At 45.8% G+C, this 19446-nt stretch overlaps 1 protein-coding gene across 1 annotated transcript in view; it reads right to left on the bottom strand.

Moving 5' to 3' along the window:
• Positions 1–19167, bottom strand: part of LOC106594585 (protein O-mannosyl-transferase TMTC2) — a 147047-nt gene extending 127880 nt beyond the window's left edge. The window contains exon 1 of the mRNA XM_045722250.2: positions 18751–19167. Within this exon, the coding sequence (XP_045578206.1) occupies positions 18751–18833 (83 nt within the window). The 5' untranslated portion in view covers positions 18834–19167. The remainder of the gene's footprint in view (positions 1–18750) is intronic.
• Positions 19168–19446: the final 279 nt, after the last annotated feature.

Genomic DNA, 19446 nt, shown 5'->3' with positions numbered 1-19446 from the left:
CTCCTCTCACCATACAATTCACTGATAGAGGTTACAGCCCTCTCTCCTCTCACCATGCACTTCACTGATAGATGTTACAGCCCTCTCTCCTCTCACCATACACTTCACTGATAGAGGTTACAGCCCTCTCTCCTCTCACATCACACTTCAATGATAGAGGTTACAGCCCTCTCTCCTCTCACATCACACTTCACTGATAGAGGTTACAGCCCTCTCTCCTCTCACCATGCACTTCACTGATAGAGGTTACAGCCCTCTCTCCTCTCACATCACGCTTCACTGATAGAGGTTACAGCCCTCTCTCCTCTCACAGCAGACTTCACTGATAGAGGTTACAGCCGTCTCTCCTCTCACCATACACTTCACTGATAGAGGTTACAGCCCTCTCTCCTCTCACATCACACTTCACTGATAGAGGTTACAGCCCTCTCTCCTCTCACATCACGCTTCACTGATAGAGGTTACAGCCCTCTCTCCTCTCACATCACACTTCACTGATAGAGGTTACAGCCCTCTCTCCTCTCACCATGCACTTCACTGATAGAGGTTACAGCCCTCTCTCCTCTCACATCACTGATAGAGGTTACAGCCCTCTCTCCTCTCACCATGCACTTCACTGATAGAGGTTACAGCCCTCTCTCCTCTCACATCACTGATAGAGGTTACAGCCCTCTCTCCTCTCACCATACACTTCACTGATAGAGGTTACAGCCCTCTCTCCTCTCACCATGCACTTCACTGATAGAGGTTACAGCCCTCTCTCCTCTCACCATGCACTTCACTGATAGAGGTTACATCCCTCTCTCCTCTCACATCACACTTCACTGATAGAGGTTACAGCCCTCTCTCCTCTCACATCATAATTCACTGATAGAGGTTACAGCCCTCTCTCCTCTCACCATGCACTTCACTGATAGAGGTTACAGCCCTCTCTCCTCTCACATCACGCTTCACTGATAGAGGTTACAGCCCTCTCTCCTCTCACCATACACTTCACTGATAGAGGTTACAGCCCTCTCTCCTCTCACATCACGCTTCACTGATAGAGGTTACAGCCCTCTCTCCTCTCACCATGCACTTCACTGATAGAGGTTACAGCCCTCTCTCCTCTCACCATACACTTCACTGATAGAGGTTACAGCCCTCTGTCCTCTCACATCACGCTTCACTGATAGAGGTTACAACCCTCTCTCCTCTAACCATGCACTTCACTGATAGAGGTTACAGCCCTCTCTCCTCTCACCATACACTTCACTGATAGAGGTTACAGCCCTCTCTCCTCTCACATCACACTTCACTGATAGAGGTTACAGCCCTCTCTCCTCTCACATCACACTTCACTGATAGATGTTACAGCCCTCTCTCCTCTCACATCACACTTCACTGATAGAGGTTACAGCCCTCTCTCCTCTCACATCACACTTCACTGATAGAGGTTACAGCCCTCTCTCCTCTCACATCACACTTCACTGATAGAGGTTACAGCCCTCTCTCCTCTCACCATACAATTCACTGATAGAGGTTACAGCCCTCTCTCCTCTCACCATGCACTTCACTGATAGAGGTTACAGCCCTCTCTCCTCTCACCATACAATTCACTGATAGAGGTTACAGCCCTCTCTCCTCTCACCATACACTTCACTGATAGAGGTTACAGCCCTCTCTCCTCTCACCATATACTTCACTGATAGAGGTTACAGCCCTCTCTCCTCTCAAATCACACTTCACTGATAGAGGTTACAGCCCTCTCTCCTCTCACCATGCACTTCACTGATAGAGGTTACAGCCCTCTCTCCTCTCACATCACGCTTCACTGATAGAGGTTACAGCCCTCTCACCATACACTTCACTGATAGAGGTTACATTCCTCTCTCCTCTCACATCACACCTCACTGATAGAGGTTAGAGCCCTCTCTCCTCTCACATCACTGATAGAGGTTACAGCCCTCTCTCCTCTCACCATACACTTCACTGATAGAGGTTACAGCCCTCTCTCCTCTCACCATGCACTTCACTGATAGAGGTTACAGCCCTCTCTCCTCTCACCATGCACTTCACTGATAGAGATTACAGCCCTCTCTCCTCTCACCATGCACTTCACTGATAGAGGTTACATCCCTCTCTCCTCTCACATCACACTTCACTGATAGAGGTTACAGCCCTCTCTCCTCTCACATCATAATTCACTGATAGAGGTTACAGCCCTCTCTCCTCTCACCATGCACTTCACTGATAGAGGTTACAGCCCTCTCTCCTCTCACCATACACTTCACTGATAGAGGTTACAGCCCTCTCTCCTCTCACATCACACTTCACTGATAGAGGTTACAGCCCTCTCTCCTCTCACCATGCACTTCACTGATAGAGGTTACAGCCCTCTCTCCTCTCACATCACGCTTCACTGATAGAGGTTACAGCCCTCTCTGCTCTCACCATACACTTCACTGATAGAGGTTACAGCCCTATGTCCTCTCACATCACGCTTCACTGATAGAGGTTACAGCCCTTTCTCCTCTCACAGCAGACTTCACTGATAGAGGTTACAGCCGTCTCTCCTCTCACCATACACTTCACTGATAGAGGTTACAGCCATCTCTCCTCTCACATCACACTTCACTGATAGAGGTTACAGCCCTCTCTCCTCTCACATCACGCTTCACTGATAGAGGTTACAGCCCTCTCTCCTCTCACATCACACTTCACTGATAGAGGTTACAGCCCTCTCTCCTCTCACCATGCACTTCACTGATAGAGGTTACAGCCCTCTCTCCTCTCACAGCAGACTTCACTGATAGAGGTTACAGCCGTTTCTCCTCTCACCATACACTTCACTGATAGAGGTTACAGCCCTCTCTCCTCTCACATCACACTTCACTGATAGAGGTTACAGCCCTCTCTCCTCTCACATCACGCTTCACTGATAGAGGTTACAGCCCTCTCTCCTCTCACATCACACTTCACTGATAGAGGTTACAGCCCTCTCTGCTCTCACCATGCACTTCACTGATAGAGTATACAGCCCTCTCTCCTCTCACATCACGCTTCACTGATAGAGGTTACAGCCCTCTCTCCTCTCACCATAAACTTCACTGATAGAGGTTACATCCCTCTCTCCTCTCACATCACACTTCACTGATAGAGGTTACAGCCCTCTCTCCTCTCACCATGCACTTCACTGATAGAGGTTACAGCCCTCTCTCCTCTCACATCATACTTCACTGATAGAGGTTACAGCCCTCTCTCCTCTCACCATACAATTCACTGATAGAGGTTACAGCCCTCTCTCCTCTCACCATGCACTTCACTGATAGATGTTACAGCCCTCTCTCCTCTCACCATACACTTCACTGATAGAGGTTACAGCCCTCTCTCCTCTCACATCACACTTCAATGATAGAGGTTACAGCCCTCTCTCCTCTCACATCACACTTCACTGATAGAGGTTACAGCCCTCTCTCCTCTCACCATGCACTTCACTGATAGAGGTTACAGCCCTCTCTCCTCTCACATCACGCTTCACTGATAGAGGTTACAGCCCTCTCTCCTCTCACAGCAGACTTCACTGATAGAGGTTACAGCCGTCTCTCCTCTCACCATACACTTCACTGATAGAGGTTACAGCCCTCTCTCCTCTCACATCACACTTCACTGATAGAGGTTACAGCCCTCTCTCCTCTCACATCACGCTTCACTGATAGAGGTTACAGCCCTCTCTCCTCTCACATCACACTTCACTGATAGAGGTTACAGCCCTCTCTCCTCTCACCATGCACTTCACTGATAGAGGTTACAGCCCTCTCTCCTCTCACATCACTGATAGAGGTTACAGCCCTCTCTCCTCTCACCATACACTTCACTGATAGAGGTTACAGCCCTCTCTCCTCTCACCATGCACTTCACTGATAGAGGTTACAGCCCTCTCTCCTCTCACCATGCACTTCACTGATAGAGGTTACATCCCTCTCTCCTCTCACATCACACTTCACTGATAGAGGTTACAGCCCTCTCTCCTCTCACATCATAATTCACTGATAGAGGTTACAGCCCTCTCTCCTCTCACCATGCACTTCACTGATAGAGGTTACAGCCCTCTCTCCTCTCACATCACGCTTCACTGATAGAGGTTACAGCCCTCTCTCCTCTCACCATACACTTCACTGATAGAGGTTACAGCCCTCTCTCCTCTCACATCACGCTTCACTGATAGAGGTTACAGCCCTCTCTCCTCTCACCATGCACTTCACTGATAGAGGTTACAGCCCTCTCTCCTCTCACCATACACTTCACTGATAGAGGTTACAGCCCTCTGTCCTCTCACATCACGCTTCACTGATAGAGGTTACAGCCCTCTCTCCTCTAACCATGCACTTCACTGATAGAGGTTACAGCCCTCTCTCCTCTCACCATACACTTCACTGATAGAGGTTACAGCCCTCTCTCCTCTCACATCACACTTCACTGATAGAGGTTACAGCCCTCTCTCCTCTCACATCACACTTCACTGATAGATGTTACAGCCCTCTCTCCTCTCACATCACACTTCACTGATAGAGGTTACAGCCCTCTCTCCTCTCACATCACACTTCACTGATAGAGGTTACAGCCCTCTCTCCTCTCACATCACACTTCACTGATAGAGGTTACAGCCCTCTCTCCTCTCACCATGCACTTCACTGATAGAGGTTACAGCCCTCTCTCCTCTCACCATACAATTCACTGATAGAGGTTACAGCCCTCTCTCCTCTCACCATACACTTCACTGATAGAGGTTACAGCCCTCTCTCCTCTCACCATATACTTCACTGATAGAGGTTACAGCCCTCTCTCCTCTCACCATTCACTTCACTGATAGAGGTTACAGCCCTCTCTCCTCTCACATCACACTTCACTGATAGAGGTTACAGCCCTCTCTCCTCTCACCATGCACTTCACTGATAGAGGTTACAGCCCTCTCTCCTCTCACATCACGCTTCACTGATAGAGGTTACAGCCCTCTCACCATACACTTCACTGATAGAGGTTACATCCCTCTCTCCTCTCACATCACACTTCACTGATAGAGGTTACAGCCCTCTCTCCTCTCACATCACTGATAGAGGTTACAGCCCTCTCTCCTCTCACCATACACTTCACTGATAGAGGTTACAGCCCTCTCTCCTCTCACCATGCACTTCACTGATAGAGGTTACAGCCCTCTCTCCTCTCACCATGCACTTCACTGATAGAGGTTACATCCCTCTCTCCTCTCACCATGCACTTCACTGATAGAGGTTACAGCCCTCTCTCCTCTCACCATGCACTTCACTGATAGAGATTACAGCCCTCTCTCCTCTCACCATGCACTTCACTGATAGAGGTTACATCCCTCTCTCCTCTCACATCACACTTCACTGATAGAGGTTACAGCCCTCTCTCCTCTCACATCATAATTCACTGATAGAGGTTACAGCCCTCTCTCCTCTCACCATGCACTTCACTGATAGAGGTTACAGCCCTCTCTCCTCTCACCATACACTTCACTGATAGAGGTTACAGCCCTCTCTCCTCTCACATCACACTTCACTGATAGAGGTTACAGCCCTCTCTCCTCTCACCATGCACTTCACTGATAGAGGTTACAGCCCTCTCTCCTCTCACATCACGCTTCACTGATAGAGGTTACAGCCCTCTCTGCTCTCACCATACACTTCACTGATAGAGGTTACAGCCCTATGTCCTCTCACATCACGCTTCACTGATAGAGGTTACAGCCCTCTCTCCTCTCACAGCAGACTTCACTGATAGAGGTTACAGCCGTCTCTCCTCTCACCATACACTTCACTGATAGAGGTTAGAGCCCTCTCTCCTCTCACATCACACTTCACTGATAGAGGTTACAGCCCTCTCTCCTCTCACATCACGCTTCACTGATAGAGGTTACAGCCCTCTCTCCTCTCACATCACACTTCACTGATAGAGGTTACAGCCCTCTCTCCTCTCACCATGCACTTCACTGATAGAGGTTACAGCCCTCTCTCCTCTCACATCATACTTCACTGATAGAGGTTACAGCCCTCTCTCCTCTCACCATGCACTTCACTGATAGAGGTTACAGCCCTCTCTCCTCTCACCATGCACTTCACTGATAGATGTTACAGCCCTCTCTCCTCTCACCATACACTTCACTGATAGAGGTTACAGCCCTCTCTCCTCTCACATCACACTTCAATGATAGAGGTTACAGCCCTCTCTCCTCTCACATCACACTTCACTGATAGAGGTTACATCCCTCTCTCCTCTCACCATATACTTCACTGATAGAGGTTACAGCCCTCTCTCCTCTCACCATACACTTCACTGATAGAGGTTACAGCCCTCTCTCCTCTCACATCACATTTCACTGATAGAGGTTACAGCCCTCTCTCCTCTCACCATGCACTTCACTGATAGAGGTTACAGCCCTCTCTCCTCTCACATCACACTTCACTGATAGAGGTTACATCCCTCTCTCCTCTCACCATGCACTTCACTGATAGAGGTTACAGCCCTCTCTCCTCTCACATCACACTTCACTGATAGAGGTTACAGCCCTCTCTCCTCTCACATCACACTTCACTGATAGAGGTTACAGCCCTCTCTCCTCTCACCATATACTTCACTGACAGAGGTTACAGCCCTCTCTCCTCTCACCATACACTTCACTGATAGAGGTTACAGCCCTCTCTCCTCTCACATCACTGATAGAGGTTACAGCCCTCTCTCCTCTCACCATACACTTCACTGATAGAGGTTACATCCCTCTCTCCTCTCACCATGCACTTCACTGATAGAGGTTACAGCCCTCTCTCCTCTCACCATACACTTCACTGATAGAGGTTACAGCCCTCTCTCCTCTCACCATGCACTTCACTGATAGAGGTTACAGCCCTCTCTCCTCTCACTATGCACTTCACTGATAGAGGTTACAGCCCTCTCTCCTCTCACCATGCACTTCACTGATAGAGGTTACAGCCCTCTCTCCTCTCACACCACGCTTCACTGATAGAGGTTACAGCCCTCTCTCCTCTCACATCACGCTTCACTGATAGAGGTCACAGCCCTCTCTCCTCTCACCATGCACTTCACTGATAGAGGTTACAGCCCTCTCTCCTCTCACCATGCACTTCACTGATAGAGGTTACAGCCCTCTCTCCTCTCACATCACACTTCACTGATAGAGGTTACAGCCCTCTCTCCTCTCACATCACACTTCACTGATAGAGGTTACAGCCCTCTCTCCTCTCACATCACACTTCACTGATAGAGGTTACAGCCCTCTCTCCTCTCACATCACACTTCACTGATAGAGTTTACAGCCCTCTCTCCTCTCACCATGCACTTCACTGATAGAGGTTACAGCCCTCTCTCCTCTCACATCACGCTTCACTGATAGAGGTTACAGCCCTCTCTCCTCTCACCACTCACTTCACTGATAGATGTTACAGCCCTCTCTCCTCTCACCATGCACTTCACTGATAGAGGTTACAGCCCTCTCTCCTCTCACATCACACTTCACTGATAGAGGTTACAGCCCTCTCTCCTCTCACATCACACTTCACTGATAGAGGTTACAGCCCTCTCTCCTCTCACAGCAGACTTCACTGATAGAGGTTACAGCCCTTCTCCTCTCTACATTTCAATACATAACACACTGTAAGGATACCTATGTCTACCCAGGTCTCCTATAAGGCTGTCATTGGATCCCCCTCAGACCCCCAAAACCTCAAAAGCACCACCTCGCTTAGTCCAACCCTCTCCGGTTTTAACTAGGTGCAAAGCACAAACCGATTCTCCCCACACACCAGGCATTCCAGAACGAGTTCTCTCCTGACCTGAAAAAGGCCTTTATTACAGTATATTTGTGTATTTTACGAGCGGTGAGAAGGGTGGGCTCAGTTGACCGTGCGTGGAACTGGATCTGACCACTGCCATGTATGGTTGAGGTTCAGTGCATGGACCAGTCCTAATGAATCTCCATCGGTTTCTCTATGGGTTTCATAAAGCAGCTGGTTCTACCGTTAGACTGTTGTTTAAAGCCCGGGCGCTTCACCATTCTCTCATATCCCCTCTAAATACCTAGAAGAAGAAAAAGCGCTATAAAACGTTTCATTACATTGGGGTTTAGCGTTCCGCAGCACTCTGTAGTCTGTGGTGCGTTGCTGGTTATTTTATCCTTCTTATAATGACATTAGAGGCAGATAGAGCTGTGAAAAGCATAATGACCTACAGCCGTTATCAACAGAGTTCACTTGAAAGGCGTATACATAGAATGAATTGCCTTACTGCATTAACTCTTTTGGCTAAATAGAAAGCTACTAGGAAACGTGTGTTATAAAGGTGTGTTATAGATCTGTCATTCTCATTAAAAGCAAGTATAAGATGTGGAATATATGTTCTATGTGCGCTATTTCTATGCTTCCCGTTCTTAACTGTAATTTTTGCCTCTTTTATTTTGGGTTTTGTACACCAGCTTCAAACATCTGAAAATACTACATTTTTGGTTATGGAAAATATATTTCACAGCGGTTTAGATGGTACAATGATTCTCTACACAAGACTTGCTTGTTTAGTCACGTAAACTGAAATTTGGCCAATTATTAGAATTTTAGCAACCAGGAAATGGCGGAGTGCATCTCTAATTGTTAACGCTTGAATTCGGAGAGCCTTGGCTGATCCTAGATCTGTGCTCAACTTAAGGGCAATTTCTACCTCTGCAGTGATTGAGCAGAGTGACTCAACAGAGTTCACTTGGAAGGCATATACATATAATGAATTGCCTCGCTGCATTAACTCTTTTGGCTAAATAAAAATCTACTTGGAAACGTGAATGAATAATTCACATTTTCCTATATCTTTTAGAGTTGCCTCTTCTTGTATTTTTACATCCAGAGCTGGAGCTTCTTTGGATGTGAGTAATTACCTCACGTAACTGCAACAGTGGGAGGCTTGAGGTGTTACGGCGGCGTTACTCAAACAGCATCAATAATACAGTACAGCTCCTGTTCATATAAAACTGATCAACCATTCGCTGCTATCTGTCTCACAGGAATTCATTTTCCACTCCATGACCTCTGTGTCTTTTCGAACATGAGGAATAACTGTTGAGCGTTATATTCCCTCCTCGCTGAGAACCACTGAGCTCATCTTCATGTATCACACCATACAAGGAGTAGCCTAAATATTTCTCTCTCACGTAAGCAGAATCTTCCCACAATGATCTGTACGTATAGGATACTCCACTCTGTCTTCAGAGAGAAAAATGACTGAAAAGGGTACATTAGGTTCCTCGCAAAAGGCTGAGTTTAAAGCTGCAATATAATATACAGTATAATAATAATAATAATAATAATAATAATAATAATAATATATGCCATTAAGCAGATGCTTTTATCCAAAGCGACTTACAGTCATGCGTACATACGTTGTACGTATGGGCGACCCGACCAAATGTACATCGAAATTAGTGGTATAGATCTGTCATTCTCATTGAAAGCAAGTCTAAGAAGCGGTAGATCTGTTCTATGTGCGCTATTTCTAGGCTTCCCGTTCTTAACTTACATTTTTTACCTCTTTTATTTTCTATTTTGTACACCAGTTTCAAACAGCTGAAAATACAACATTTTTGGTTATGGAAAATATATTTCACAGCGGTTTAGATGGTACAATGATTCTCTACACTAGACTTGCTTGTTTAGTCATAAACTGAAATTAGGCAAACTATTACAATTTTAGCGACCAGGAAATGGAGGAGCGATGTCTGCATAGTGCATCTTTAATTGTTAGCGCTTGAATTCGGGAGCCTTAGCTGATCCTAGATCTGTGCTACCTCTGCAGTGATTGAGCAGCGTGACTCAAACAGCAGGCATTTGTTTCAGCTGCTCCTAATCCCGCACCCACACCACCCACCACCAACCTCCCAAATTCACATGTCGCAGATCACAGGAACCGCAGAGGCGAGCGCCGAGTCCCCTCTCTCTACCCTGTCATTTGCACCGTAGACTAATGACAGCATGGACGCCACCGAGAAAAGGCAACATACTGTCACCCATGTACTCTTGGGGCTTGTTTGTCACTTGGTCTGTTTCACAGCCCACGTGGCTCTCCTCCTCACTGCTCCACTCAGCCCAGGATATGACACTAGCCAGAGAGACAGAGTAATATGGAGCTTTGTCAAGCCCGGAGAGAGAAAGTGTTTGATTTTCTGTTCTGCCTGGTCGTTCAGCGAGGAAAAAAGCCACTGTCGCTGAAAGACGATACGGAACAACTATCGATTACAAAGGGAGAGAAATGGGGGCCACTGCGGGGACCGGCATGTGATCTCTGGATCGCTTCTCGTGTTAAATTACGCCCCCAATGCTGTGTGTTTTTTATTTGAAGTCCACCTTGTAGCTAAAGGGGATAAAGTGGATGCAAGATCCAATGTGTAATGCAATACCAGAACAGGGAGCATTGCTTACAGGAGAGCTTAAATGCAACGTGGTAGAAATTCAACCCCAGGCTTCTGCATGCAGTTCTACAGTATATGGCTTGCATCTATTAGGAGAGGATAAATGTATGGTTAACCAGACATCATCTGCATCAGCTAGTCACTTGTATGGCTCGGCTACAAGGATCTACTCTATTATATCCAATTATGGGAGTTTCACCCTTTGGTCTTCAAGTGAGACCAGGAACCGCTTTGATTGGAACATATTGGTCACATGACTGACCATGGAGGGAATCGCGTGCGTTGTTGAGCTGTTGACAATCACAGGGTCCGGTTGTCCATGGTTACCATTGCTGAGCATACACATAGATGCGTAGGTTGTGTGTACTGGGAAGGTGGTGGGATGGCGGTCTTGGCAGACGGGTGGGTCTGCCGCGCCCTGTGGGTATAAGGGCCAGCCAAGGGTTACCAGGGACCTTGCCCATCCTCACGCACCACTGGGGTTTAATGGCATGAGGAAAGACCTCCTCAAAATAAACGAGCCCATCTCCTCCCCATGTGTGCCTAGCCTGGGGCCCAGGAGAAAAGGGACTGGGAACTCCTACTGTGCATTATATTCATTGTGTACATTATATGCAATGTACAGAGGGGGACCAATTTGTGGTGGTTGGGTTTTAGTAACCATAGTGTGAACAAACTAAAACATCTAGAACAAGATCAGAAACAGATCAGAAACAACTTTGTGATACTGGAGTGAATGTGGTTGTCTAGCTGTATGCAGTTTCAAACCTGTTAATATTCAGGTCAGGATTCATCTAAATATGCAATGCCTCAGGGCTTCTTATATACAATATATACTATCACTAAAAAGGCCTAAAAGTGAGAAGATATAATGTATCCCACAACCACCCACCCACTCTCCCGAACCCTCCCCTGAATTACCTCTATAACCCTGTGTATCGCTGCAGCGGTCTGCCAGGCAGCCATGTCTCTGTGTGGGAGGGAGAACCTTCAGCTGTGAACGTCACGGCTGATGTGAACTTTAGGAACATCAACATCTCACGTAGACCTAGTTTGTAACCAAACATAATGTACTGGAGGCCTTGTCAGAAGAACTTTCTTCCACCAAGCCTGTTTCATATAACAGCAAGGACTCTCTTCATCTCCTTCTTATGTCCACCTTCAATCCCATCACGCACAAAGTCGAGTCATGAAAGATTCCCTTTCTGTGACAAAGTGTTCTTTGGATGTGAGTAATTACCTCACGTAACTGCAACAGTGGGAGGCTTGAGGTGTTACGGCAGCGTTACTCAAACAGCATCAATAATACAATACAGCTCCTGTTCATATAAAACTGATCTACCATTCTCTACTATCTGTCTTTTACAGGAATTTGTTTTCTAGCCTGATATTAACGTAACTCTAATTCACTCCTTTACCACACTTACCCAAAGTGCTGAAGCCCCGAAATGATATTTCATAATGTTTCAGGCTGAAAAACATCTTCTGACTTTGCTGACACTTCCCAGAGAAGCTGGCCACTAAGAGCTTACGAGTGTAAATCTGCAAGTAATCAAGGCTTCTACTCCTTTTCGTTCCCTGCCTTACCCCTGTTGTTTTAATGCCCCCCCCCTCCAACTCCCAGAGTGTACATACACAGACGTCAATGAGAAAAACTTTTTGAAAAGCAATGAATTAAAAAACATGTGTTGTAATTCTATAACAAAGGGATAAGACATTTCAGGCCTAAGGCTAGAAGCCTTTTTCACTATATCCACCCGCATGGCTATAGCCATGGCAACGCGTCACCATCATAGCCATACAGTCAGAGGGTTTTTCACCACCAAAACCACACTTTATCAGGCCCGCCTGCTTTCCCTCCAAAAAACATATAATCCCTGACGTAGTACTTTGGTGTGGTTGAAATTCTCCTCGCCTCCAAACCATCTCAAATGACCCATCGTAAACACTCCCTTCCCTACTCCCTCAGTCACCAAACTACTAACAAGAACACTCACTTACTTGCCCTCTCACTCACTAAATACTCATAAAGTAGCTTTGATACTCCTAAACCAATACTTACTAAACCAATACTTACTAAACCAATACTTACTAAACCAATACTCCTAAACCAATACTTACTAAACCAATAGTCCTAATCCTATATTTACTAAACCAATACTTACTAAACCAACAATTACTCATCACTCTAAAAAAGTATTAGCTAACAGTGTCCGGTTATAATGGTTTCAATGTGGTCATGTCGACCGTATTCCATGATGGTTATCAACAACTCTACTGGGGACCGTATTCCATGATGGTTATCAACAACTCTACTGGGGACCGTATTCCATGATGGTTATCAACAACTCTACTGGGGACCGTATTCCATGATGGTTATCAACAACTCTACTGGGGACCGTATTCCATGATGGTTATCAACAACTCTACTGGGGACCGTATTCCATGATGGTTATCAACAACTCTACTGGGGACCGTATTCCATGATGGTTATCAACAACTCTACTGGGGGCCGTATTCCATGATGGTTATCAACAACTCTACTGGGGACCGTATTCTATGATGGTTATCAACAACTCTACTGGGGACCGTATTCCATGATGGTTATCAACAACTCTACTGGGGACCGTATTCCATGATGGTTATCAACAACTCTACTGGGGACCGTATTATCAACAACTCTACTGGGGACCGTATTATCAACAACTCTACTGGGGACCGTATTATCAACAACTCTACTGGGGACCGTATTATCAACAACTCTACTGGGGACCGTATTATCAACAACTCTACTGGGGACCGTATTATCAACAACTCTACTGGGGACCGTATTATCAACAACTCTACTGGGGACACAAACTCACTCTGGGCATCATTTTTCTATAATGAACCGAAACCTTACCAGGGCGACAACAATGAGTTAAGGAGGAGCTGGCGACATATAACACAGATCATCTGTAACTGAGACCAGATCTGGCACTTCAAAGACAGTGTTGGGTGTGAGAGGTGTCCCTTCTGCAAGAACATGAGCTTATGACTATTGTGGTTTCTCTAATGGGAATTTTGCTGTTTGGCTTATATCGGCAGCATTCACCAAACCCCCTCTCCTAAAAATGAACAACTAGGCTTCTGATTATATTGTCACACAAAAAAAGGCATATAAACTCTGATCAGAACATGCCGTTTGAAAGGCCTTGCAAATTCGTTCTTGAAATTCATAGCATACTTGGGCAGCAACCCTATAGATTCATGCACTTATCGATAGGCAGCTTCAACCATCACACTCATCAATAGGCAGCTTCAACCGTCACACTCATCAATAGGCAGCTTCAACCATCACTCATCAATAGGCAGCTTCAACCATCACACTCATCAATAGGCAGCTTCAACCGTCACACTCATCAATAAGCAGCTTCAACCGTCACATTCATCAATAGGCAGCTTCAACCGTCACACTCATCAATAGGCAGCTTCAACCGTCACACTCATCAATAGGCAGCTTCAACCATCACTCATCAATAGGCAGCTTCAACCATCACACTCATCAATAGGCAGCTTCAACCGTCACACTCATCAATAAGCAGCTTCAACCGTCACATTCATCAATAGGCAGCTTCAACCGTCACACTCATCAATAGGCAGCTTCAACCGTCACACTCATCAATAGGCAGCTTCAACCGTCACACTCATCAATAGGCAGCTTCAACCATCACACTCATCAATAGGCAGCTTCAACCGTCACACTCATCAATAGGCAGCTTCAACCGTCACACTTATCAATAGGCAGCTTCAACCGTCACACTCATCAATAGGCAGCTTCAACCGTCACACTCATCAATAGGCAGCTTCAACCGTAATACTCCTGACCCTTAGTACCATTAAGGCTATTGAACGCCTTTTCCAATCAACCAGTTGGGGCATATCAATGGCAAATGTATCCTGCTTTAGAAAGCAACAAAAATGCAAACCCGGTAGTCTAACTGTACAAAGTTACAGAGCGAACACCAAGTTCATACACCAAGTTCATACATCCCTGTTTTGATGAAAATAACTCTCATGCCCTTTGCATTTTTCAATGGGTGCTGATAAATTTAAAGTAAACCTCACCCAATGACACAACAATGCCCTCACGAAACACCACTTCCTTCCCTGACTGGGCTACGATGGACGTAAGTACGACTGTTGGCACTTTTAAGAGGGAGTGAGAGTAGGAGATCCCTAGTGTTGGTATTTGATTCCATGACAAAGCTCCCGTTGACTCCATGAGCTCCATAATAAGCAATGTTAAGTCAATAATTGCGTAATTAGAAGCCCAACTGTGCTGGGAGATGACGGAGCGTGTGGCCCATCGATGCCTCTGTTGTTCCCCGAGACAGCACTTCAATCAATCATTGAAGCTGACTTAACTCATTGGAACGCACACCAATAAGGGGCAGTGTCATGAGGCAACGATAGAACAGTTAGAGAGGGTTTCCAACATACAATATGGATCAGAATTTCCAAATGCATGTGGATGTGCATATGGAAACCATTTCTGTCACAGTTAAGCCACCCCAAACTACTCCCTGCCATCACCCGACTCCCCACAGATTGAATTGTTTTGCTCCTCTGAAAGAAGCGTGGGGGATGTTTTCGTTGCAAGTCCCCAAGGACCTACAATGCATTTCTGGGTTACATGGGGGGGGGGGGGGTGACGCGATTGGGATCACAGATGTGTGGTGATACATCACTAGGAATACTAAAAGTCACTTAGACATTCCATTTCAGGATGCTTCCTGAAGACGCTTCATTTGTCTATAGAGAACAATTCGCACATGCATCTTTGGCTGTCAATAGGACTGAATCCTATTCCTCTACTATTGTATTCCTCAGACACATATCACTTGATCAGTCTGTTAGTGATGCCATTTAAAAGCGACGCAGCTCAAATGTTGTTTGTTAAAGGAAAATACCACTCAAAAACTATATTTTGGTATTTGTTTAATTAATCCCCTGTTGATACAGTCCCAAGATGTGTTGCATGTCAGCGATCAAGTTTTCAAGATCTAGAACATTCAAAATACAGGAAGTGCCACAGTATGATGCGTTTTGCAAGAGCTTTCAGGGGCGAGTTCAGAGTTCACAACAAATTAATTTCCTAATCTATGAACTCAGCTCTCAAGCTATCAATCTACTCCTGTTGAGACATCCCCCTGCCTCCTCCTTGTACTGGAAGGCCTTCCTCATAAGTGACAACAGAACAAAAACTCAACATACAAATGTATTTGTTATGTTCTGTCCCTGATCTAGTTCAGAGGGAAACCATTCAAATTGGCTCCTGAACACCAGAATACTCACAATACTAATTGAGGTAAATTTTTCCTTGTAGAAGAATGATTGGCTCGCGTTCTTCCCCCGTGCCAGTAAAACTCCAGTCATTTCAAACACATGGCTTTTTATTGATATTACCATTGGCTGACATAGGCCCACACAGGGCCAGCCCTGTGCCCAGGAAAAACATTTGACGTGATTGAGAAAACAGAGACGCACCAAGAACATCCCATTGAGCTAGAACCACCATGTGATTTCCACCTCCTCCCCTTCGGCCTCCAGAACACTCCTGTACAGAACTGAACAGCAGCACAGTGTCAAGAAGACATACAAAGACTGTCTTCTCAAGAATGCAGACTTGACAGATGTGCTTGCTTGACTCAGCTTGCTTTCAGCCCTGTCCTAACAAACACAAATGCAGCTCTCTCCACTAACAATCGGGAGAGAGACCAGGGAGCATGCGACTCTTGACCTCTGTCAAAGGAAGCCGTTTGATAGATGACTATGGAGGTCAGGATTCTGATTGGTATTCAGCTTTCCCCGTACATGAGCAGTGGGCCAGAACGCAGTCTGTCTCTCTCTCCTTCTCTCTCTCGCTCTCTCTTTCACTCTCCCCGTCTCTCTCCCTCTCTCTCCCAGGGGTGTAAATTATCACAGTGACATTGATAGATACAGAGGGTCGCCAGCGCTGAACTTACACTGAGTGGACTCACAGGGAGTTGTGGCTAGGGCACTGGCAGTTAGTCATGAACTCATGAGAGGGCCGTGATGGCTCTCTTCACTCCACTGTGACATGGTCAGATACAGGTAGTGTAATAGAAAGCAGTCATAAAAGAGGGCTTCAGTAGAGGGCTTCGGTAGAGGGCTTCGGTAGAGGGCTTCGGTAGAGGGCTTCGGTTGAGGGCTTCGGTAGAGGGCTTCGGTAGAGGGCTTCGGTAGAGGGCTTCGGTAGAGGGCTTCGGTAGAGGGCTTCGGTAGAGGGCTTCGGTAGAGGGCTTCGGTTGAGGGCTTCGTTTGAGGGCTTCGGTAGAGGGCTTCGGTAGAGGGCTTCGGTTGAGGGCTTCGGTTGAGGGCTTCGGTCGAGGGCTTCGGTCGAGGGCTTCGGTAGAGGGCTTCGGGAGAGGGCTTCGGTTGTACATTCAGAAATGTGCAATCATATAGACATTCACTCGTATCCTGGAAAAGTGTACGCCAACGTGAGAGTAACTGGACTGCCAGACAGACAAATAGACAGACAGACTACCCTCCAACACATTCTCTCTTTCTCTCTCCGTCATTTATTCACCCCCCCCCCCCCCCGAACTCTCTAGTGGGGAGTCGCCGGCCAGGGACAAAACCTGTTGGTATGATGTGTATGAACTTGGAACAATGATTTATCTGTGTGAGCTGTAATAGAGAGAAAATGATTTGTTCTGGGGATTGTACACTGAATTCCCAGAGCCCTCCTAATTTATGCCCATATACAGATGTATGACTTTAATTTGACCAGTTTCTCACAGCAGGAAAATAATCCTGCAGCAACAGGAAATGTGAATTATTGTGTTGATTATAATTAATGGACATTTTTGTAGGGTTTAGTCAGGGCAAATCAAGTCTGACATTTGAAAGTGGAAATTGCTAACTTTAGAAGCCTTTTTAAACTTTGAAATCACTACACATTTTAGTTAGCCTTTCCTGCTGTGAATGACATTTCCTGCAACAACAGGGTGATCAAATTAAGATCCCACATCTGTAGGAATCCTGCTGCTTTTAGTTCACCCAGTAGCAAGGGTCCCATGATGAGCCAAAAAGATACATTGATTAAATCAAGAAACAGTGAAAAAAATTTAAATAGGCAAGTCAGTTAAGAACAAATTCTTATTTACAATGACGGCCTAGGAGCAGTGGGTTAACAGGGGCAGAACGACATATGTTTACCTTGTCAGCTCAGTGATTCGATCTAGCAACCTTTCAGTTACTGTCCCAATGCTCTAACCACTTGGCTACCTACTGCCCCAGTATGTGATTGAAGGCTTGCTCATCTTAAAGTACAATATAGGCTACAATCATTTTTTTAGTCTAATTACAATTCTGATAATGATTATTGTAGTTTTAATTTCTCATCACAATCCCCAATGCCTAAAACTAAAGTTGGACTATTTAACCCTACACTCAATTGTGGATGGATGTCCAAATTGGAGTCTCAAACGTTCTGCAATCCAAATGAATTGCTCTCTCTGCTTGCTTTCTGGATAATAGCGTTCCAATGAGTCCTGGAAAGCATGGGCTACTCCAGGATTGTGTCAACATATTTAGCCATGCAAGCGTGCTGCACTCGACAAATATATTCTAATTATAACATGTCTCTCCATTTAAATGTGATATTTTCTCCGGAGAGAGCAGCGTTATTACAACCGGGCAAGACGCGTGTTAATATCCCTCTCTTCCTGTCAGTGATGTGCTCTGACAACACAAAGAAGCTCCCGTCCCCGTTTCATCACTCTGTGTCACGGCATGACAGAGACTGCATGTCCTGGTTACTCCGACATTAGAGAAAGGAAGAAACCATGCACGTATAACAATGAACTTAAAGTCATAGCCTAGATATCCCCGTTGTTGTTATTGTGTCACTTCATGCGTCATTGTAGGCGACAGTATATTGCTTATAACAATGGAATACCAAGTAACCCCTCTATAGCCTATTTGGGTAGCTTGTTTGTTCAATGCAACAGGAGAAAGCATTTGCATTAAACAAAGTAGAATCGCATTTACATTAAACAAAGTGACCTTTTCTGAGGGGAGTGAACCATGACTATCTCTAATGCTCTCATGGAATAACACAAATAAGCATGAATAGACAATGGAACATGCAAACACCCAGACGCGCAGCGAACCTCGCGAAACGCTTGCACCCGAGGGTTTTTTGAGACTGTAAAGATGACAGACAAGTGGAGCTGATGATGTTGCCATAGGTACGGCTCTACGGGAGGTCATACCTGTCATCGTAGCAGAAATCCGCGTTCAGTGTGTTGAGATAGAGGACCAATGCCACCGCGCTACACACCAACTCTGTAATCATGTCTTAAAAAGAGAATAGGGTGGGGGAAAGTTAAAAAAAATACTAGATGCGAATTTCCGTTTCTGTTTTGTCTCCTCTCCTCATTTGGCCGCTCCGTAACATTAAGAGACCCAATCCCATGTACAAGCAAAGTGTCTGAAAGTTTGCGTGATCCAGGCCATATTCCTTTTAACCCATTTTGCGCTGTCTCGGGTCAGAGCTATTTTGAAACGAAACTAGGGCGGCATGCCTCCTGCTTAGAGCACAGCTGAGTGCATTTAGCTATTTCGCTGTCCTCTGTGCGTGCATCCTCATCCGCGTCAAAGATAATCACTGGTAGGAGCGGCGTGTGGTTTTTAGAGACGGTGAGCATGTGCAAAGCCCCTCCTCCGCTCACAATGGTGGAGCTCGTAGCACTGAGAGAGGTGATAGGTGCTAAAATACGTAGGCTATTTATTTAACGCACTCTTGCCTCATGAATCATATATTCAGTGCACTAGCCTGCCTAAATAAACCAGCCCACTGTCATATAAAGATACCATAGCTTCCAGTTTGTAAAATAGGAATAGCTTTTTTTGTCTAACTATGTATTCAAAAACAATGCCAATGTCATGTTTTTATTAAAATGATTGAC

Source organism: Salmo salar, chromosome 07 (assembly GCF_965601325.2).
Source record: "Salmo salar chromosome 07, fSalSal1, whole genome shotgun sequence".
Classification (NCBI taxonomy): domain Eukaryota; kingdom Metazoa; phylum Chordata; class Actinopteri; order Salmoniformes; family Salmonidae; genus Salmo; species Salmo salar.
The sequence above is the reverse complement of the archived record's forward strand: the minus strand, read 5'-3'. Positions and strand labels throughout refer to the sequence as shown.